Here is a 21,344-nt window from a genome sequence, read left to right on the forward strand (position 1 = left end):
AGAAGCTGTGAATAATGCGAGTAACGAGTGCTTTGTTGTGACGTTTCCTAATCCGCCGAAACTCTACAGTTTGTTAAAGAGTTCACTAGTCGTTTTTTTAATCGCGCCGTCTCCTGGTGGACTAGTTAATTATCAAGCTAACGCTAACGAAGTGACTGCTGTGTTTTTACGAATTAATTTTTTAAGCTTGTTTCAGTTTGTTTGTTTTTTCGGATTTTGCATTTATATATGTACATATATATTTTTTATTTAAAATAATATAAGTACTAGCTACTACTTCCGTATCCACACTCCATACCAGGTGGTGGCGATAATGCACCATTCAGCGTTAGTTGTTTGCCAACCGCCAATAAACCTCGAAGAAGAAGCAGCAGCAGCAAAAGAAGCAGAAGAAGAAGAAGCAGACTGCTGTAGTTGTCAGCGGTAACCTAGCAGCCGAAGCAGCGCGTTGCCATGGAACGAACCGTTAGCCTTCTATTTTCCTTCCGGGTCATTAAGCGACGTTCAAAAACCTACGTCACGCACATACATCTCAACGTTGACGTTTTTAGCTAGCGGTTTGGTTGACAAACGTTAGCTTAACGTAACGCCCCCCGCCCCCCCGTGACGTCGCCACAAATGCAGTTTCCACTTTAGTTTAGTTCAGCTAACGTCTTTACAAAGATGCCCGCTGCTCTCCAGTGGGATAAAGTGACCCGGATTGACCCGGCAAGCCTCTTTGAATATGACAAAACCGAGCTGGAAGAGGTCGTCGGCATGCTTGTTTTGGTAATTTTAACGCCAACTATCAATTGCATATCTGATACGAATTGCACGCCACTGGTTTAAAGTAAACTTTATAAGTTGTTGACCGCATGCACACAGCAGCACTCGTGTCCAGCTGGTCTGAGGTCTGTGTGTGTGTGTGTGTGCGTGTGTGGGGTATGTGTGTGTCACAGCTGCTCTGCTGTGGGGCTGTTAACCTGCTTAATGTGTTACATCTGCAATAATCCACCCTGAACTCAACGCACATCTGACGTGAGTGCTGTTATCTGGGGCTTTACTGAGTCCACAGGAAAGCCCTTTCATTGCATGTCTCTGTCATGCATATTTATATCTTTTAGGTCAAGATTTTTGTGCTGTTTTGGGAGTTCAAATGACTGTATTGTACCTTTCTTTTTCCTTCTCCACTTCAACCCATAAAGACAGAAGAGTGGCAGGTGAATGATAAAACTCCAGAGAACATTACTCAAGTCCTCCGGCTGCTTCAGGCCCTGTTGAAGGTATTCACTTTTATTATTGCTATATTCTGATATCTGACGACATTCCTACTGGTATCTATACGTATTTCAATAAGAAAGACTATTTACTTTAGTTGTTATTGTTTTGTTTATTGATTAGATTCTGTGAGCATGTGGCGTATTGCAAGCAAAACAAAATAGGTTTATTATTTTGGCCATGAGCAATCATATTCTCATATTTGTGTGCAATACTGTTGTATATTTTATATTTTGTGCCTTATTTTTTAAGTTAAATTTATTGTAATTCTTTGTTGGGACTGAGCAAAATATGCTTTTCATTGTACAGAATAACTTTCTGTTTTATCGAAGCCCATTTCCGTCATAATGACAAAAAAGGTCATAATTATGCCAAAAAAAGTCATTATGACAAAAAAGAAAAGAACAAAATCCTCTTTTTTTTGGTCATTATGAGTTTCTTTTTTTTAAAAAATTTTTTAGTCATAATTATGACTTTTTTTGTCATGACTTTTTAAAAAAAGAAATTTTAGTCACAATTACGATTTTTTTTTTTTCTTCTTTTTTCGTGGTGGAAATGTTCTTCCATAGATATCTGCGCATATGACAGTAAAAACACCTTGAGTCTTGACTCTTTGTCGTAATCGTCTTCTCTTCCTCCGGCCGTTAGATGAAAGACCGCGAAGCCACGTTCAGCGCCGTCATTCTGGAACAAGCCGGTGAAGAACACGGGAAAATCGGTAAACGCGCAGAGATGAAAGTTTGCGTCGAAATTGCTTTTTCAAAGATGACCGAGTTCACCATCATTTGCTCGTCTCGCCCCTTTTTTCTTTTCTTTAGAAAATGAACTCCTCACCAAGGTGTCGAGGCTGGAACGGGAGCTCAAGGTAAAAGCTCTCTTTGTGTGTGTGTGTGTGTGTGTGTGTGTGTGTGTGTGTGTGTGTGTGTGTGTGTGTGTGTGTGTGTCAAAAAACACACGTGCGTCTAACTGGGAGTCTTGTGTTTTTACTTCCGGCAACTGCGCTAAATCCATAAGCCAATCGTAGAGGGTGACCCCTTTGCTACGAGGGGATTGGTCCAGTGACCACGGCGCCTAAGAAGATTACAGCTAATTCCTTACATGCACACACACACACACACGGCGCATTGCTACGATTAGATGCAACTTGATTATTATTCCATTGTTTCTCCAGGTTTGTACGTCATCAGACTCCCGACAGTTGAGTGCGCTGAGAGACAATGAACCCTTGTGTTTATGGACTTGTTAAATGACATCAGCGCTGTCAACAGATGGCGGCGGTGACGGCAGACTAAGAGATTTTTTTCTCTCTCTCTCTGCGGGGGGTTTTGTTTGAGCTGTGTGTGTGTTTTTTGTCTCGTTTCCGGTTCAAGGCGACTCAGCAGCAGACCGGCAGAGGGCCAGACACCCGCTTTCTGCGCGATGAGATTCGGCAGCTCGAGAGCCAGCTGGAGCAGAGGGAGAAAGAGTTGACCCAGTCCAAGAGGGAAATGGGCAAAGACAAGCAAGCCAACGAGGAGGTACGAGCACCCAAACCTCGTGAACCCCCACGGGGAGCGCGGCACCGACGGGTTCAGGGTTCAGGGCCCCGACACGACCGCCGCGCGTCGAGCTCAGCTAGTCGAACATCAGCAAGTCGTGTGTTCTTCGGGAATTAACTTAATATTTAAGACTATTTAAGACTTGCTAATTCATTGTTTTTGGCCCTCGCATCACGGGGCAAGTGTGTTTTATTGAGCTGCACGTCGTCATCAATGAATACACGCAAGTACTGACTCATTTATATGGGGGCAAATGTACATTTTTTGGACTTTACTAATCTTGTGAGCTATTGATTGAGGCTCCATCCATACTCCAATTTATTAATTTAAAAAAAGATATACTTTATTAGAGAATATGCACAACGTGTGTGTGTGTGTGTGTGTGTGTGTGTGTGTGTGTGTGTGTGTGTGTGTGTGTGTGTGTGAGAGAATGTTTCTTCGAATGTGTCACACGTCTTAAGCAGACGTTTTTTGCAAATGTTAATACCCAGCATGCCTCAATCCGAACATATTCAGGCAGAAAGGTTCTAATTTTTCCATTTTGTGTGTGTGTGTGTGTGTGTTTGCAATAGTAGTGAAGGAAGTGACAGGAAAGTAGAGCAAACGCAACATAAAGTAAAATTAATTCCAATACTTGTGTTTATTGTATGTATTTGTTCAGCAAAGTCTTGGGAAAAAATGTTTATCTGCTAAAAAATCAGAAGATTGTCACGCACTGTTTTTAAAAGGTTAAACAAGCGTATTGGTGTGGACACGCGGCCTTAATGCTGTACAACACACAGGAGCAAAGCAGCTGCATTGTGCACATGTACTGCGTGTCTGTTGTGTGTCTGTTGTGCGTCTGGTGGCGGTGGAATTCCCAACCTGCGTTTTACACATTTCTCTCCCCGTTTTTTTCTTAATGTTTTTTTTTGTAGTTGGTTGTCCGAGCGGAGGAGGCGGAGGGCGAGGCCAGGAAGCTGAAGAGGGAGGTATGCGGCCCGCTGGCGCTACATCACACAGCTCGTGAAGAGTGATTCATGTTGTCAATCCAACATGTGTGCACATACATCCACACTTCATTTAAAAGCTTGTGTGCTCTGCCATCATTTCCCCCACAATTCATCCTGTCTCTCCTAATCTCTCTCCTTCTTTTATTGGCATAGCTTAAAAAGCTTAAGAAGAAGGTAAGACGTATAGATTGTGGAGCGATAGAAGGTTGGAGCTATTTGAAGTCGGTCCGACAGTGTTGTAGCCGTAGGAAGGGACGAGAGAGCCGACACATGGAGCTCACATTTAAATATCTGGTTATTTATTGCACATGTAGAATTGTTATTATGCTATCGCTCGACAAAGAGGTAAGAGAGGTCAGTGAGGAGCTTGGTAGTGTGTTGATGTGTGTGGTAAGAGAGGAAGGTACAAATACATCATCGATATGCAGACTACACACTGACGAGGCCTTGAGGTGCAGAGATGAAGTGCTCAGAGTGTGTGAAGCTCCATAGTTTAGTTTCCCTTTGTTCCAGTAGAAAGAAGTGATGAAGCTCCTCGTAGTAGAGGATAGTCAATATATATGAAATATAGATTCAATAATGTTGAAGATTGTCGTGCGAGGAAATCCAACGACGACACACATATATTTGTATGTGTGTATGTAAGTATGTGTATATATGTGTGTGTGTAGTCGTTGGATATGTGTGTGTATATAAGTATAGATATATGTGTGTGTGTATATATACATATTTCTTTTACTTGATTAATTAATTGTCCTGTAAAAAATGGCTGAAGGTCATGTCTTAAAGATGGCTTGTCATAAATATATATATATATATATATATATATATATATATATATATATATATATATATATATATATATATATATATATATATATATATATATATATATATATATATATATATATATAATTCACTAAGATATAAGACACAATCACAAGCTGGAATCAGATGTTTGTTTGTTTTTACATGACAAAGTGTTGACATTGTCCAAATTTTCTGTGAATGGAATAATTCATTAAACCCAACCAACGGGTTCAGATCCCACATTATTAAGTGTCCATTCAGGTGACTGTGTGACGGCGTGGCTCCGCCTCCAGACTCATTCTGCCCCCCCCCCCCCCCCCCCCCCCCCCCCCCGCTGCCCCACAACAGAACGAGCAGCTCCACCAGGATGTGGACTTCTTCCGCCACGAGCTGGACCAGAGGGAACCGGTTCCGTCCAGAGCCGAGAGCGCCGAGACCCAGATGAAGCTCACCTCGGCCAACCGGCAGCTCTACCAGTGTTTAGAGGACCTGCAGGTATCAGGGAGGGAGGGAGGGGAGGAAGGAGGGAGGGAGGTAGGGAAGGATTGATGGATGGATGAAAGGATTGATAGAAGGGTTGATGGAAGGATGGAAGAATGGATGGATGGATGATGTACCCATTTACTACAGGGTTCATACGCTCATGGAAAACCTGGAAAAGGATGGATCTTTTTCCAGGCCTTGAAATTTGGTTTGAAGTCACGAACATGTGGTTTAAGGTCCTGTGAAAGTCCTGGAAATTTGGTTTAAAGTCCTGGAAAAATGCTGGAAATTTGGTTTAGTCTTGGAAAAGCCCTGGATAATTGGTTTAAAGTCATGGAAAAGTCATGACATTTTAAAATGGGTATTTCCAGGCCTGAAAAAGTCCTTGAAATGTGGTTTAAAGTCATGAACATGTGGTTTAAAGTCCTGGAAAAGTCCCATGGTTTCATCAGTTTCCATGAACTGCGTTCTGCAGTGCGGATCTGCAGCGTGCGAAGGAGAAACTCTTGTTTTGCTTTCCATCAGAGAACCGAGGACGAGAACGCACACCTGAAGACGCAGAACGAGCAGATGCAGAAGAGCCTGGAGGAGTCGGTGAGGGAGATGGAGAAGATGACGGACGAGTACAACAAGATGAAGATCGTCGTGCAGCAGACGGACTCCATCATGGACCAGCTCCGGAAGGAGAGGGATCACGCCAAGCTGCAAGTAAAGAACCTCAAAGAACTTCTTTTCTGTATTGTGTGTGTAATGTGTCCTTCTGTACCTGATGTTCGTGGTCTGCAACATGTCCACCACCAGTTGTGTGTTTTTTAACGTGCAGGTCAGAGAGCTAACGGATAAGTTTCATAGCGTGACTGAAGAGGATGACACTATTATGGCAGCCGTCAACGCCAAAGTGGAGGAGTGGAAGGTGAGTGTTGGTCAAACGTCTCCAACTCTCAGCGAGGCACCGCTTCTTTATCTTTTTAAAGCCAGACTCACTTAAAGAGATCGGAGCAATAAAGGATGAGAGGAGAATTTTAAGCCTTTTGACCGCAGGACGATACTGGAGGGCGGGAGACTGGGAGAGGGAGGGGGAGGTCTACTTTCTGAACAAATATCACTCGGGGAAACTACTAAGACGAGGACTGTGGCTTTTTTTTTTAGTACCGAGTTAATTTTCCATCCTCTCACAGTTCTTATTCTGATCAAAACCAGCGTATTTTAAAGCCCTTTTACTATAAAATGTCTCTGCAACCACGAGGGCTGTTTGAATAATGTTGTTATAATAAAAGGAACACATGTGAGATGTTGTTCAGATGTGTAAATATCAGTCTACATGTTTCTGGTTAACAGGAAATGAAGATGACACACAGGAAGAAATGAAAAGGTTTCAGGTCCAACTATAAAAAAAAAGACTTTTAGGGTGATTCAACATGCAACATAGAGAGAGTTTAGAACAGACAACATTCAGACGAGGACCCAATGACCCCAATGACCCCAATGGGTCCATTGGGTCTATTTGAATTTCCTCATGTGCCAAACCATATATTTCACTTGTACATTACTTATGGTGTTCAATACATCCAACACACCAGTTTTGGGCTTTTTTTTTCTTTTTTTAATTCATAAAACAACCTGTGATTTAGAGTTTTACATATAAAAAAAATCAGTTTCCCGCTCTTTTGGTGACCGCAATGCATACGAAAAAATACTCATTCTCTGGATTCAGTTCCCGTGACTAACCCTCACGTAAATGTGAACGTCGCGGCTCCTTCTATATTGTCGCCTGATCTTTTCCCTCCGCACGTATATAGCGAGCGCTCTCCGGGAAGGACGACGAAATCTTGGTGTACCAGCAGATGATCCGCGACCAGAGGGGGAAGCTGCGCTCGGCCCAGCTGGACTTGGACAAAAGCAACATTATTGCCTTGCAGCAGGTCTGTCCTCAACACGGGAAGCAATTAAAACCCCTTTTTTTGATAGTGGGGCGAAGAAATCTAGTAAAACTGTATAATACGTGGGTCACAAAAGGCTTCAAACATATCAGAGCCACATGAAAATCCTTGTTCTTATGTCCTTTGGAGCCTTTAATAGGGGGATCCTGACCTCAAGTTGATTGACAGTTTGTTTTTCCATCTATCCGTCGTATCTTTCCCGCCTTCCACTTTCACCCGTTGCCTTGACATGCTTCATCAACCTGTCCTCCCTTCCATCTCTCTCTCTCTCTCGCTGCTCGGGTTGCCAGGTCATATTTGAGCTCTGCAGTGTAAGTTGCATCTGTGCAAATCCTCTCAGCCCTCCCACCACCTTTTATTGTGTGTTTTTCATTTCATAAATGTCCTTGTGTGAAAGTGCAGATGATTCATGGCTCGACGGCACATAAATTCTCCTAATTCCACGTTTCTGGTGAATGTCTTCAAGGCCGTCCAGGAGAGAGATAATCAAATCAAGATACTGAGTGAGCAGGTGGAGCAGTACACGGGGGAGATGGAGAAGCACACCATGCTCATCCAGGACCTGAAGACGACCGCCAAGAAAGACAAAGGTGGGGGTTGTTCGCCGTCTTTAAAGGATTCCCTCGAACAAAGACGGCTGTGATAAACTTCAAAGCGTCAGAATGTTCTGTCCAAAATCATCTCAGCGCACGCTGTTGGGATCTGAGATCTCCAAGATCAGGACCCGGGCCGATCGAGGCCTTTTATTAACCGATCGGTATCGGCGTCATTGAGCTATTGAGCGCCATCCTGATCCCTCGGTTCCACGCGATTTGTCACGCAGGTGTTTTTTACTCCTTAAGCGTAACGGTTATCTCTGCTATTGCTATTGTTTTCTGAGTGCTTTTTACATTTAAAATATCTAACATCTAAATATCTAAATATCTAATATACCTCATTAAGGTATGATCGGATAAGATAAGTTAAGCTTTTCCGTTGTCGCAGCAGCACGGGGTCGTGCACAAGAAACAAGCAGGAACACGTTTATAAAATATAGAAAGTGTTTTTTTCCTGTTAAGATGAGAGATTACATCTGAACATGCCAAAAAAGATGAGAGGCTTTGTTATTTCATACTTAAAACAGTCAGAAGCAGCTTGAATGGAGGCCTTCTTGATCTTAATACGATGCAGGACTGTCAGACCAACACATTGCTTTGGTTTTGATAACTTAAATAGACGTGAAGTGTGCAGCTGGTTTATATCTGAGGAAAGAACCAGAGCGTGACTCTCGATCGAGAGTCTACCGTACGACTCAGCGATGCGGATCCGGGGAGAAGAACCAGACATCCCTCAGAACACATCAGTTTACATATTGTTTTAGACTATTATTTCATCGGACACATAGTTCAAAGGGTAGAGACATTGTCAGGTCACCTTATGTAATGTGTGTCTGCACTTTGAAGACGGTCCAAGAGCGGAAAGTTGAGGCAAATAAACAATTTCTAGTGTCCCGTCTCAAAGAGGCGACTTTAAAGCGTCAGGAATCGGGTTTTCCTTCATAAACAACGGATCAAAAAAAAAAGATTGTGACGTGAAAGGGATGGTGAAAAGCTCGCGACTTCTCTGAATCCGGGTCGCCGTCTTCAGCGAGCGGAGCGGTCAGAAGCTGCAGCGCCAGATGTTTCCCTCAGGAGCTGCCTGCAGGCGGCTCCTCAATCACAAGATCTCATCTCTGGGTCGGGGAAGAAAAGGAAATATTCCCTCAAAAAAACACGACAACTCCAAGTGAATACTAATTCTCTTTTTTAGGGCAGAGTTTGGTTCGGCATGGCGGTTCAAGGTGGCATGACGTTCATTCACGCTGAGTTATAAATGATGAATCTGCTTTTAAAAGAAAGAGGCTCAACATATCAGCAGCATACATACAGGCATCTATATAAATGTTTATTCTTTTAATCAAACTATTGTCTCTCATTCATTTGAGTCATTTAAGGTTTACTGTATGCTTTGAATCCTCATTGTTAGTTTAAATACTACATTTTATCACTTTTTACTGTTCACACACACATTTCACACAATGTTTGCTCATGAACATTTGGTTTAAAGTCATGAAAATGTGGAAAAAAGTCACTTACGTTTGGGAAAAAGTCATTAAAGTCATGGATGTTTGGTTAAAAGTCACGAAAATTTAGTTGAAAGTCATGGAAATGTGGTTTAAAGTTATGAAAAAGTCATGGACAGTTGAAAAAAAAGTCAAAAGTCATGAACGTTTGGAAAAAAAAAGTCATAAACGTCATGGATAATTGGTTGAACTTCATGGAAATTTGATTTAAAGTTATAGAAAAGTCAAGAAAATTTGGTTTAAAGTTATGAAAAAGTCATGAAAATGGGTTTGAGGTCATAGGAATTTGGTGAGGTCATGAAAAAATCATGGAAGTCAGAATGTGTTTGAAGTCTGAAGTGCCGTGTGCTTGTTATGAGGTGAGCTAGAAGATAATGACGGCGACATCATTATTCATGCATTTCGTCCGCAGCTACAGAGCTTCGTCGTGTTCGTCTGCTTCCAAAAGATCAGATGAAAATCAGCCTGGCTAGCTTACAGGCTAGCTTACAGGCTAGCTTACAGGCTAGCTCACAGTGTTATCGCTGTGCTTTTTGTCCCCGTGAGAAGCACACACACTCATCCTCCACGTCTCCAGGCCTGCCGTCGTCCGTGCAGCAGAGGAAGACGGAGGAGCTGAAGTCCAGGCTGGAGGCGGCGGAGGCGAAAGCAGTGCAAGCGGCGCGCGTGGTGAAGCTCGCAGAAGCTCACGCTGAAGAAAAAGACAAAGCGCTCATTGAGGCCTCCAACCGCTTGAGCCAGTACGAGTCTGTAAGTCTGCGTCACAACCTCTTCTGCTCCTTTTTACACTTTTGGCTTACTTGAAGGATTTCTTTCTTCTTTTAAAAAAAAAAACCCAATCGAATGAATTAAGACTTCAATTCTCAGAATCAAAACAAACACTTATTTTGATTATGCTCTTCCTCCTTGTCCATTGTTTCCGTTGAAGCGGCTATGGCGTGATGAACATGTGTTTAGGGTCCACAAGCTAAACGTTTGTCTTCTCCCTTGTCGAATCCCATCCCCCGAATAAAGGGTTCTCGTTGGTTTAAAAAAAAAAAAGGGAGCCGGGGGATCGATCCTCGCTGTTTTTGATGGTTTTCAGTACTCGCGCCTCTCGTCCTCTGCACAACAGGGCACTTATGGCCTGGAAGCCGCCATCGCCGAGATCAAAGAGTGTAAGAATCAAATTAAAATGCGAGATCTCGAGGCCGAGGCCTTGACCAAAGAGATCAACCAGCTGGAGATGAGGATCAACGACCTCATGGATGAAAACGAGGACTTCCGAGAAAAGCTGGGTCGGTGTTTTCCTGTCTTGTAATTTCTTGTTCTTGTGTAGTTACGGACCGACCCGGGGCTGTGGGGGAATAAGTACAGCGTATTGTTTGACTATTTTGGGCTTTTTTTTTCTTGGTACATCTGAAGGTCTGGGGCCAAAGCAGGAAGTGGATCTCACACAGTTCAGGCGGGCGAAAGAGCTGCGACAGCGGCAGTACAAGGCGGAGAACCAAGTGCTCACCAAAGAGGTAAAAGACGACGGTGTGATACACGAGGGGGGGTTCGAACCGCCGCTCACTTCGCTTGATTTCATCTCCAGATCGAACGACTTGAAGAGGAGCGTCTGGAGCTGAAGAAGCACGTCAGACGCATGGTGAAGGAAAGAGGTGACGCCATGAGAACACCACCTGTGCTGTAACGTCTTTTGTCTTTTTGGCACTAAACCTGTCGGTTGAAGGTCAACGATCGGTTCACGAAGGTCAAACATTTCCCAATTAGCAGCCTGATTAATTACTAATGCAACAAATATATATATAAAAAGCATGTAGATCATTTTGAGCGGACACTTCTTGCCGTCTACTGTCTGCAGTTTGTACTTGTTAAGTGTTTGCCACAGAATTAGTGTGTGTGTGTGTGTGTGCATTGTTTCTTTGAAGCGTCACACGTCTTAACCAGCCAAATGTTAATACCCAGCATGCTCCAATCCTAGCATATTTAGGCATTAAGGTTCTAACTTTTTTCATTTTTTTAACCCAACGAAACAGTTTTTTTTCTGAACTCCTTGGTTACAGGCCGGGGCTTTGATTTATTGTGGTTGTTGCGGTCGTTATCTTTACAAACAACGTCGCGCGCTGAAGTTGTCGCGGTTCTCTGACGGTCCGCAGGGATGCCGCAGTCCAGCGCGCCGATGGAGGACGACGACGTGGACGTCGTCGGGTCCGGCCGGACCGCACGGACGAGACCCTGCGCCGCTCACGCAGACGCGGAGCTCCGACGCAAAGTAAGATTCCTTCCACCGCAACTTCAATCGAGGCCCAAAGAAACTCTGCCGGCGGCCTGGTTGCAGTTCCTCGTTGCATCACCGACAAAACGCTTTGTCTGTGCTTCGCGTCATCTGATCAGCATTCATCCGCTTCATCCGCTTCATCATTCATTCAGCAAGTGTTTGTTTTGAATCACATGAGATCATTTGCCCAAATACTTCTTGACTTGGTGATATTACTCATGTGAGGAGGACTATAATTGAATATTACTGAAAGGAAACGCCGTGTCGAGCAAAACAAACTGATTCATGATTTAGCGCTCATGATGCACACTTTCATGTGAGAGGACTTGACTATGAGACCTTTTGCTTTCGCAGAACGAGCGCCTGGAGAAAGAGCTGAGCGATAAGGAGAGAGAGCTGGACCTCCACAAGACCCAGTTCCACATCAAGCGTACGTACAGAAAGTGGCGCGTGGCCGTCTGTGATTGAGTTCAGTAGGAGATTATGTTTTTATTGAACGCATCCGAGTCCTCAGCTTCCCCGTTATCGTTTCCCTCTCGTCTCCTCGCAGTGGAGGAACTGACCCAAGTGAAGCGGGACCTGGAGGGCGCGCTGAAAGACGTCCTTCAGGCCGTGAGGGCCCATCAGGAGCTCACGCCGTCGGCCATCGACGTGCCCGGGCTGGAGAGGTTGGCCCACGTGAGTGTGTCTCTGGAGATTACAGGATGTTTTGTTCGCCACGGTGGTTATTTTAGCCGTGAATAGTAACTGGTTTCCTATCTTCCAGTTCAAAGAGGGATCTGTTAAACTTTAAAAAAAGTGCCTTTTCTTCAGAATCTATTGCTGATTTATATCAACAAATTATAATTGAAACAGCACTAATCTGTAGCTTTGAGGACTTTTATCAAGTTTGACTGGTTGTCGAACATGATTTGTTGTAATGTGTCAAGATGGATGCCTCGTTTTCTACTGTTTTCTACTGTTTTCTACTGCAAACCGTCTATCTACGGGCACTAATGAAGTGACCTTAGTGACAGCAGCGGCACAAAGAACATGACACACAGATGAACCCAGAAGAGAAAAGGTGTTAAATCACTTAAATATACAGAAGAAGTTCTTGCTTCATTTGACAGAAGTTAAAATACATCGTATTTGATTAGACTTATGACTCAATTTATTAAATAAACACTACATTTATGACTAAATCCAGATGAGTTTTTGCCCAATCTCCATCATGAGTTTGTATTTTGTACTGTATTGTCTTTCTTTAAATCACTTTATTATAAGTGTATGAAAGATGCACATTATCTCAAACTAGACAACAAAAAACAGCAAATAAATGAATAAATAAAAATACATAACAGCCAACTATACGAACAATCAGACACGGACGGAAAAACACGGGAAGAAATCAGACAGAAATTGTGGAAACTGTGGAAACTAAATGGAATATCTCGTAGTTTCAACATGTATGAAGGTTTAGAGTTAATATGTCTATCTAGTAAAGGCACATTTATCCAATCAAAACATGTTTTCAGGGGGTATAAATACCATGAGATAAATATTCCCATCACCAGAGCTCATGCAAAGGCACAGTGAAGCTCACGTAACCTCAAACATGTGCAGCGAACAATACACACACTGTCCTTCCTGCTGAGTATTATAAACTCTTCTGTCAGTCCACTTGTCACATGGCAACTTAACACACAACAAATGTGCTGAGGCCGAAAGAAAAAAGACTGAGAGGATCCGAGTGAGCCAAAGTGAAACCAGCTGAGGAGGACGTGTTAGTTCTTCCTTGACGTCTCAATGGGGGGCTCGCTGAGGACCAGGTGCGCGGCAGCTTAAGCGTGTAAGTGGCTGATGGAGGACCTCGTGGTTATGAAAGTGGTCCGGTGACGTCTGCTCAGCGGGCTGCAACGCAGACCTGCCACGAAGACAAACGAGCGCCTTTAGCGGGCGCACATCGACGGTGGGGAAATTGCCCCGAGCGACAACACAGTGGATATATTGAGATATTGGTGGGAAAGTTACACAGAACTTTATGTACAACAGGTGGTAAAAGTGATGGAGGCTGTCTCACCGATTGTGTTAAGTTACTAATCTCCCCCTATGTCCGCCCTCCATCGTCTCAGGCTTTGGACGCCAGCGGCGCCGGCGGTCCGTCCGAGTCTCACATGGTGGCCCAGCTCCATCAGCTGGTGGGGAGGAACGAAGAGCTGAGGCAGGAGCTGAAATCGGCCCGGGACGAAGCGACCGCCAGCTTCAGTCAGCTCGCCGGGGCCAAAGACAAGGTACCATGCATGTACTACTCGTTGTTTTAAATGAGGAGATAAAAGACCCGGCGCTGACGGACAACTCGCTCCTCGAGGTCTTCATCGCATCTTTAGGCTTCACACTTCATGCTTTCACATGTTCCGTTCGGGCTCTTTGACTTTGTTTTCTTCGCCCGGTTTCACTTCTGTTTATTCGCGTGCTGTCTGTGGTGGACCGTTTCGTTTCTCCTGAATGACATCAGATGATGTAATCCTCCTAAAATGCCTTTCTTTTGCTGGTCCTGCATGAAGGAGAAACAGACTTGTGCTTTTAGCATTGATGTCCCATTGTGTCAGCGTCCGGTGGTAAAAGTTAACTCAGGATGTGTTCTGATCCACAACTTAAGTCTTTTATTATTTTTTGGTTGTTTTCTGCTGTGGCGCTGAAAGGTTCCACCGCTCTGCTTTTGATTTGCTTGTCTCTGCGCTTGTCAGGCGAGCCACCTGGAAGGTGAATTGGAGTTGTTCAGGAGGTCCGGCGGGCAGGGCGTCGTCCTGCGACCTCCGACCCTCCCCGAGGGTCTGAGCCCCCGCAGCACCGAGGTCATCAGCTCTCTGAACGAGTACGCCGTCCAACTCCTTCAGGTCAGTTCCACCGTCTCGCTCGGACCCGGAAGGAAAAGATGTAAATGCACAAAACGCAGAGTTCCTACAGTCTCATGGAAAACCTGGAAAGGCCATTGAACTTTCAAATGGTTATTTGCAGGCCTTGAAAAAAAGTGTTAAAGTGTTATATTCATGTGTTCACGACGTTCATTCACGCTGAGTTTGACATAATGAATCTGCTTTTAAAAGAAAGAGGCTCAAAATATCAGCAGCATACATACAGGCATCTATATAAATGTTTATTCTTTTAATCAAACTATTGTCTCATTCATTTGAGTCATTTAAGGTTTACTGTATGCTTTGAATCCTCATTGTTAGTTTAAATACTACATTTTATCACTTTTTACTGTTTACACACACATTTCACACAATGTTTGCTCATGGACATTTGGTTTAAAGTCATGAAAATTTAGTATAAAGTCATTGAAATTTGATTAAAAGTCATGTAAATGTGGTTGAAAGTCATGTAAATTTGGTTTAAATTCATGGACATTTGATTAAAAGTCATAAAAATGTGGTTAAAGGTCATGGAAACCTATTGGTCAGAATGAGTAGGAACCCTTAAAACCTGTCTCAACTATTAATTCAACATTTTATATTGTTTTTTTATTAATTAGGAGCTCCATAACCAGGAGGAAAAAAGCAATAAACTCACAGGAATTCTGGAGGACTACAAGCAGAAGTTTTCTGTCCTCAGCCACCAACAGGGACTCCTCTACAAGGAATACCTCAGGTTGGTGGAGGGAGCGTCCCACCGCTTCTGCGGCCCTAAATGCAAAGTGAAAGTGATTTATTGTGTTTTTTGCTCAGTGACAAGACGGAGTGGCAAAAGGAGAAGGAGACGTTCACAAAGATGAAGATGAAGCTGGAGGAGCAGCAGCAAGTGGACGCCGTTAAAATCCAAGAGTTCAACGTGAGTCGGCCAAATAAAGGGTTGTAGAGTTTACACACACACACACACACACACACACACACACACTCTGTTGCCGTTGAAAGCAGCACATCGGTTCTAACCTTTGGAGCCTGCACAGCGTTTTGCTTTAGTTTTTTTAGAAGGAAAGACTCATTGCGTCACTGTACTTGACGTGACCTCTTCTTGGGTTTCCCCAAAAGATGAAATTTGGATAAAAGTCATGAAAAGGTGGTTAAAAGTCATGGTAATTGGTTAAAAGTCATGGTAATTGGTTAAAAGTTGTTTAATTTTGGTTAAAAGTTGTTTAATTTTGGTTAAAAGTTGTGGAAATTTGGATAAAAGTCGTGGAAATTTTGTTAAAAGTTGTTTAATTTTGGTTAAAAGTCGTGGAAATTTGGATAAAAGTCGTGAAAATTTTGTTAAAAGTTGTTGAATTTTGGTTCAAAGTCATAGAAATTTTGAAAAAAAGTCATGGAAATTTGGTTCAAAGGAAAGTTGAGGAAATTTTGCTTAAAAGTCATAGAATTTTTGAAAAAAAGTCATTGAAATTTTGAAAAAAAAGTAATGGAAATTTTGAAATAAAAAAAGTAATGGAAATTTTGAAAAAAAAAGTAATGGAAATTTTGAAAAAAAAAGTAATGGAAATTTTGAAAAAAAAAAAGTAATGGAAATTTTGAAAAAAAAAAAGTAATGGAAATTTTGAAAAAAAAAAAAGTAATGGAAATTTTGAAAAAAAAAGTTGTGGAAATTTGCTTAAAAGTCATAGAATTGTTTTTTTAAAAAGTCATGGAAATTTGAATAAAAGTCATGGAAATCTGGTTAAAAGTCTTGGCATTTTTAAATGAGAGCAACTTCTCCATCCTCCCCCTCAAAGGAGCTGCTGGACGCCCTGCAGAAGGACCCGCAGGAAGCCCGGAGGTCGCTGAGCGAGACGTCGCGCAGGTCCACGGTGCTGAAGGTGAACGAGGCGAGGCTGACGCGGCGCTACGCGGCGCTGCTGGAGCGAGAGCAGCGCCTCCGCAGGGACAACGACAAGCTGAGGGACGAGAGCGCCCTCATGCAGGCCGCCGTCACCCAGAGGACCGGCGCCCTGCAGAGAGACAAGGTAGAGGCGCTCCGTTCATTGCTGTACTCCCATTATGTTCTAAACGAGCCTACGCATCCGGTGCCGAGTAACCGAAAGCTGCAGCTCCTTCCACGGCTATTTGAGGCCGGCATCAACATGGAGCTTAACCACATAGATTCACCCGTTCATCCGTAGTCGTCGTAACGGTCTTACCGGTCTGTGTTTGCGTCTCAGGAGATGTCTGCGTATAAGATAGCGGCGTTGCAGAAGGCCCTGGATGACAGCGTGCCCTCCTCGGACCTGGAGAGGGCCAACAGGCAGTACACGGAGCTCACGGTCAAATACAGAGACGCGCTGCAGCGGGACGGCCAGCTGGTGCAGAGAACCAGCAACCTGCAACACCTGGAGGTCCTGCAACGCACCGACGCACCTTCATTAGATGTTTTACATGACTTTTACCCAAACAGCCATGACTTTTTTTCCAAATTTCCATGACTTTAATCCAGATTTCAATGACTTTTTTCCAAATTTCAATGACTTTTAAACAAATTTACACGACTTTTATCCAAATTTCAATGACTTTTTTTCCAAATTTACATGACTTTTATCCAAAGTTCCATTACTTTTAACCACATTTCCATGACTTTTATCCATGACTTTTAACCAAATTTCCATGAATTCTCTCTAAATTTTCATGACTTTTAACCAAATATCCATGACTTTTATGACTATTAACTAAATTTCCATGACTTTTATCCAGATTTACATGACGTTTAACCAAATGTCCATGACTTTAAACCAAATAGCCATGACTTCTAACTAAATATCCTTGACTTTTAAGACTTTTAACTAAATTTGTATGACTTTTAACCAAATTTCCATGACTTTTGTCGCCGTTGACTGAGCATACCGTGTATTTTTTTTCTTGTCTCTCAGAGGGAGAACGAGTCCTTTCGGGAGCAAATCTCGGCCACGAATAAAGAACTGGAGATCACAAAGGAGAAACTGAACACGTTGGAGCAAGCGTGGGCCAACATCAACGCCATCGGTAAACTAGTGACAGAGCCGATTATACGTGCGGTTGTATTGGTTTAGAGACATCAACTGAGGGATGTGTTGTAATCAAATAGTTCATCAATAAGGTCACGGACCGACTGGGTGGTTGGAGGCAAAGGGCAGCGGTCTGCGAGCAGAAGTTTGTCGTTATCGGCGTAACATTTGCATGGGTTTGGTCACGCGGGATGTTTATTGCATTGCGGGCTTTCGTCCCAATCGAGGCTTTAATTTTCACCGCGTAGCCCCGGGGTATTGCACCATCGCAAACTGTTAACTAATTCCTTGATTTTGAACGCTCCTTTTGATTTATGCCGTGTTTTGGGGTTGTGTCGTCACAGGCCTGTCTGAATAATAAGGAAAGCTATTGACCAAAAACTAATCATCGTGACTTATGAGACCAACAACCAACAGACCACTCGAACCACTTTTAGTTTGGTGCTGATCTTTTAAGCTTTTGATGTAAAAAGAAAAACCGTGATTTAACTTGAGAGTTGACCCTAGTTTGTGGAATCAAGTTTTATATTCAGGGTTCATACAGTCATGGAAAACCTGGAAAAGTCCTGGAATTATAACACTAGGGGATTTTTGTTGGGCTTTTTTATTGGATTTGTTGTCAAAAAAGCTAAAAGATAGCTCCAGATTCCTCTTTAAATTGTTAAAATCCCTCTTCCAGGGTTCTTACGGTCATTGACATTTTTTTAGAAGTTATTTTTTTCAGCCCTGGAAAAGTCCTTGAAAAAAAAAAATTCCAAAAAGTGTCCCTAATAATGAGGAATCCTCGTTATTAGTTTAAATACTACATTGTATTACCTTTTCATGTTTGAACCACATTTCAATGAGCAAACATGTAGTGAAATCTGGGTGTAAAACCATGGAAATTTGGTTTAAAGTCACAGAAATGTGGTTAAAGGTTTTGGAAATGTGGTTAAAGGTCATGGAAATGTGGTTAAAGGCCATAGAAATGTGGTTAAAAGTCATGGAGATGTGGTTAGAAGTCTTGGAAAATTCGTAGAAATTTTGTGAAGTCATGGAACTCCGTTGGTCAACATGTGTACGAACCTTGTGTATATCCTTTTTCCTCTCCTTCATGTCAGCTGGGGAGAACAGCATGGGTAAGGCGGACAAGGCGCTGGCCAACAAAGAGATGGCGTCAGCCGCCAGGCGCATCACCACCCTGGAGATGAAGGAGCTGAACGAGAGGCAGCGGGCGGAGCACGCCCACCGGATGTACGAGCATACGAGGAGCTCCCTGCGGCAGGCCAAGGAACGCAACGTCGAGCTGGAGGCCAAGTTCACGGAGGTACGAGCGCTCGCTCTGCGCGACTGAAGGCCATACCGGTCCACCTGGCAGGCCGAGCCGAATAGTAGTGTATATGTTCCATCTGGTTCTCCTCCAGCTGACCAAGATTAACTCGGAGGCCCAGCGGGTGGAGCACGAGCTGAGGGACGAGCTGGCGGACGGCGTCAGCAAAGCGGTGAGCGACGCCAACAGGGCCAGGATCGCGGAGTTGGAGAAGGCCGAGGCCGAACTGCGCTGGGAGGTCTCTAAGTAAGTTTTGGCAACGCGTAGCTGGCCGTGTGATTGATCATTGAGGCTCCTACCGTAAAATATGCGTTTTAAAATAGCATTTGAAATCCTCAAATTGCTTTGGAAATAGTTGTACCCGGAGCTGTACCCAGCATGCAGTTCTACAGTGTCGTGTCGTGATGTGTTGCCTTGTTTTAGGCTCAAAAGAAAAAGTGAATGTAATGTGTTTGTGTATTTGTTGTTGTTTTGTTCAGGCTCCAGGAGGTGTCTGATGTGGCCATGATGCAGGCGTCTGCTCTGCAGGCCAGACAACAGTCCAAAGAGCAGGAAGTAGAAGCTCTGAGGAGAGAAATACTGGACTACCAGGTAACTGGGTGTTTATCTTTTCACCTCAAAATATAAGCAGCATACATACAGGCATCTATATAAATGTTTATTCTTTTAATCAAACTATTGTCTCTCATTCATTTGTGTCATTTAAGGTTTACTGTATGCTTTGAATCCTCATTGTTAGTTTAAATACTACATTTTTATCACTTTTTACTGTTTACACACATTTCACACAATGTTTGCTCATCGACATTTTTTTAAAAGTCATGGAAATTTGGAAAAAACTCATAAAAGTCATGGATATTTGGTTAAAAGTCATAGAAATCTATTGGTCAACATGTGTATCAACCCTGTTTATGTGGTAATGTTTTTTCAAATTTCTCAATGCTTCATAGAAAATCAAAGAAAATCATGTCAAAACATTATCTCTGCCTCTCAATACTGGATGTTTAAAGTATACTGAAACGTATAAATCCAAATCCTGGTTGTGTAGCAGGCAAATGTAAAAAATAAATAAACGTCTTTAAGCACGTCCTCACAGTGTCGCCTTCTTCCCTCGCAGTCGCAATCGGACGAGAAGGCCCTGATCGCGAAGCTCCACCAGCAGGTCGTGGCGCTGCAGCTCAGCATGTCGGCGTCTCAGGCCCAGCAGGAGGCGTCGGCGTCCCGCGTCCAGCAGCTGGAGACGCACAAGCTGCGCGCCGAGCAGCGCCTGGACGCCAGCGAGCGCGCCCTGTTCCTCGCCCGCCAGGAGTCCGGGAGTCGCTGCAGGCACCTGCGGCAGACCATCCAGTCGCTGCGCAGGCAGTTCGCCGGCGCCCTGCCGCTCCCGCAGCAGGAGAAGTTCTCCGGGGCCATGGCGAGCCTCCAGGAGGACAGAGCGAGAGCCCGGGAGGAGAAGAGGAAGGCCGAGGAGGAGAGGAGGAGGGCGGAGGGCAGGGCGGAGGAACTGGAGCTGAGACTCCGGGGCCTGGAGGAGCTCATCTCGACGCTGAAGGATGCGAAAGGCGCCCAGAAGGTGAAGTCGGGCTGTGTGAATCATGGTTTCTAACTTTATGGGATGGAAGTTGAACTGCTATCCCCCCCCCTCCCTGTTAAAGCTCTGCCCCTTTCAGTTTATTTCTTTTTCGTATAGCTCAAAAAAAAATACAAAAAAGAGTATATACCTTTTGAGAGTATCAAACTTCCGTACAGTATAACAATAAATAACCCACAACTAACGCTCTTTAAAAAGGTAAAACATCAGGACACAAGAGTTTGTGACACATAAAAAAATTGTAAACATAATTGTACATTTATGAAAAATTACAGCGTCTAACTGCATGCTGGGTACAGCTCGCCCACTGTCGCAGAAACTCCGACGCAGGAACAGACAGACCTTTCTGTTCAGTCTTTTCCTGTTTTTTTTCACCTACGTTTCCCCCTAGGTCCTAAGCCCCTCCATGTTTAGCTTCCTAACGCTCTCTATGTACCAACACAAATACATTGCTCGCCACTCGCAACAGCTTTTCAGTCGGCCGGTGGTCCTTTTCGACGTTGATGAATGAATGTGTTTACTCGGGGAAAAAATACTGTGAAACCGCCAGAATCGTGATATGAATTTTTGGCCATTACCGCCCAGCCCTAATGTACAGCACGAGTAGAATAGCACAGCGTTAGTGTTGTAGGCGTGTTTGTTTCGCGGCACGTCTTGCCCACTCCGTCTGTCAACACTCGCCAAACAGGTGACCGAGTGGCACAAGAAGATGGAGGATGCTCGTCTGCAGGAGCTGAGGAAAGGCCGGGAGCTGGTGGTCCAGAAGGAGGAGATCCGGTACCTGAAGAACCTGGTGGAGGAGCAGGAGCGGACCATCCGCGTGCTGGAAGAGGAAACTGTGCAGCAAAACACGGTGAGCGAAAAAGAAGAAGATAAGTGTCGCTACTGTAACTGCATCGCAAGCTGCGTCGTCGTGTTCGAGATAGATTTTTTTTTATGGGAAAACTCTTCTCTTTGCCGCGTGAAGCTCCTGGAGGAACGCCAGCTGGCGTTCGATCAGCGGGAAGTGGAGCTGGAGCGTCAGCTGGACCATCACGAGAAGCACCAGAACGAAATCCTGAGCGGTTCAGAGAAGGTGAGCTGTTGCTTCCAGAGGAAACGGCTCAAGAGAAGCAGTCAAATGTAATTCTA

General features: G+C 43.9%; 1 protein-coding gene across 2 annotated transcripts in view; it reads left to right on the top strand.

The window, feature by feature from the left end:
- The window catches only part of cep290 (centrosomal protein 290), a 36,439-nt gene continuing 15,095 nt past the window's right edge, over nucleotides 1-21,344 (top strand). For both annotated transcript variants that reach the window (XM_068602614.1, XM_068602615.1), the window contains exons 1-31: nucleotides 1-768; nucleotides 1,185-1,262; nucleotides 1,906-1,975; nucleotides 2,076-2,122; nucleotides 2,628-2,774; nucleotides 3,713-3,766; nucleotides 4,946-5,092; nucleotides 5,606-5,788; nucleotides 5,904-5,993; nucleotides 6,880-7,002; nucleotides 7,487-7,610; nucleotides 9,699-9,871; nucleotides 10,236-10,398; nucleotides 10,526-10,626; nucleotides 10,698-10,764; nucleotides 11,263-11,378; nucleotides 11,739-11,814; nucleotides 11,935-12,062; nucleotides 13,499-13,657; nucleotides 14,114-14,263; nucleotides 14,902-15,017; nucleotides 15,095-15,197; nucleotides 16,072-16,302; nucleotides 16,498-16,671; nucleotides 17,200-17,311; nucleotides 18,414-18,619; nucleotides 18,717-18,868; nucleotides 19,102-19,213; nucleotides 19,740-20,195; nucleotides 20,902-21,066; nucleotides 21,181-21,288. In XM_068602614.1, the coding sequence (XP_068458715.1) occupies nucleotides 664-768; nucleotides 1,185-1,262; nucleotides 1,906-1,975; nucleotides 2,076-2,122; nucleotides 2,628-2,774; nucleotides 3,713-3,766; nucleotides 4,946-5,092; nucleotides 5,606-5,788; nucleotides 5,904-5,993; nucleotides 6,880-7,002; nucleotides 7,487-7,610; nucleotides 9,699-9,871; nucleotides 10,236-10,398; nucleotides 10,526-10,626; nucleotides 10,698-10,764; nucleotides 11,263-11,378; nucleotides 11,739-11,814; nucleotides 11,935-12,062; nucleotides 13,499-13,657; nucleotides 14,114-14,263; nucleotides 14,902-15,017; nucleotides 15,095-15,197; nucleotides 16,072-16,302; nucleotides 16,498-16,671; nucleotides 17,200-17,311; nucleotides 18,414-18,619; nucleotides 18,717-18,868; nucleotides 19,102-19,213; nucleotides 19,740-20,195; nucleotides 20,902-21,066; nucleotides 21,181-21,288 (4,236 nt within the window). In that variant the 5' untranslated portion in view covers nucleotides 1-663. The remainder of the gene's footprint in view (nucleotides 769-1,184; nucleotides 1,263-1,905; nucleotides 1,976-2,075; nucleotides 2,123-2,627; nucleotides 2,775-3,712; nucleotides 3,767-4,945; nucleotides 5,093-5,605; nucleotides 5,789-5,903; nucleotides 5,994-6,879; nucleotides 7,003-7,486; nucleotides 7,611-9,698; nucleotides 9,872-10,235; nucleotides 10,399-10,525; nucleotides 10,627-10,697; nucleotides 10,765-11,262; nucleotides 11,379-11,738; nucleotides 11,815-11,934; nucleotides 12,063-13,498; nucleotides 13,658-14,113; nucleotides 14,264-14,901; nucleotides 15,018-15,094; nucleotides 15,198-16,071; nucleotides 16,303-16,497; nucleotides 16,672-17,199; nucleotides 17,312-18,413; nucleotides 18,620-18,716; nucleotides 18,869-19,101; nucleotides 19,214-19,739; nucleotides 20,196-20,901; nucleotides 21,067-21,180; nucleotides 21,289-21,344) is intronic.

The sequence above is a fragment of the Clinocottus analis genome, unplaced genomic scaffold, assembly GCF_023055335.1.
Source record: "Clinocottus analis isolate CAN_PGR_092001 unplaced genomic scaffold, fCliAna1.0.p SCAF_6, whole genome shotgun sequence".
In the NCBI taxonomy this organism is placed as follows: domain Eukaryota; kingdom Metazoa; phylum Chordata; class Actinopteri; order Perciformes; family Cottidae; genus Clinocottus; species Clinocottus analis.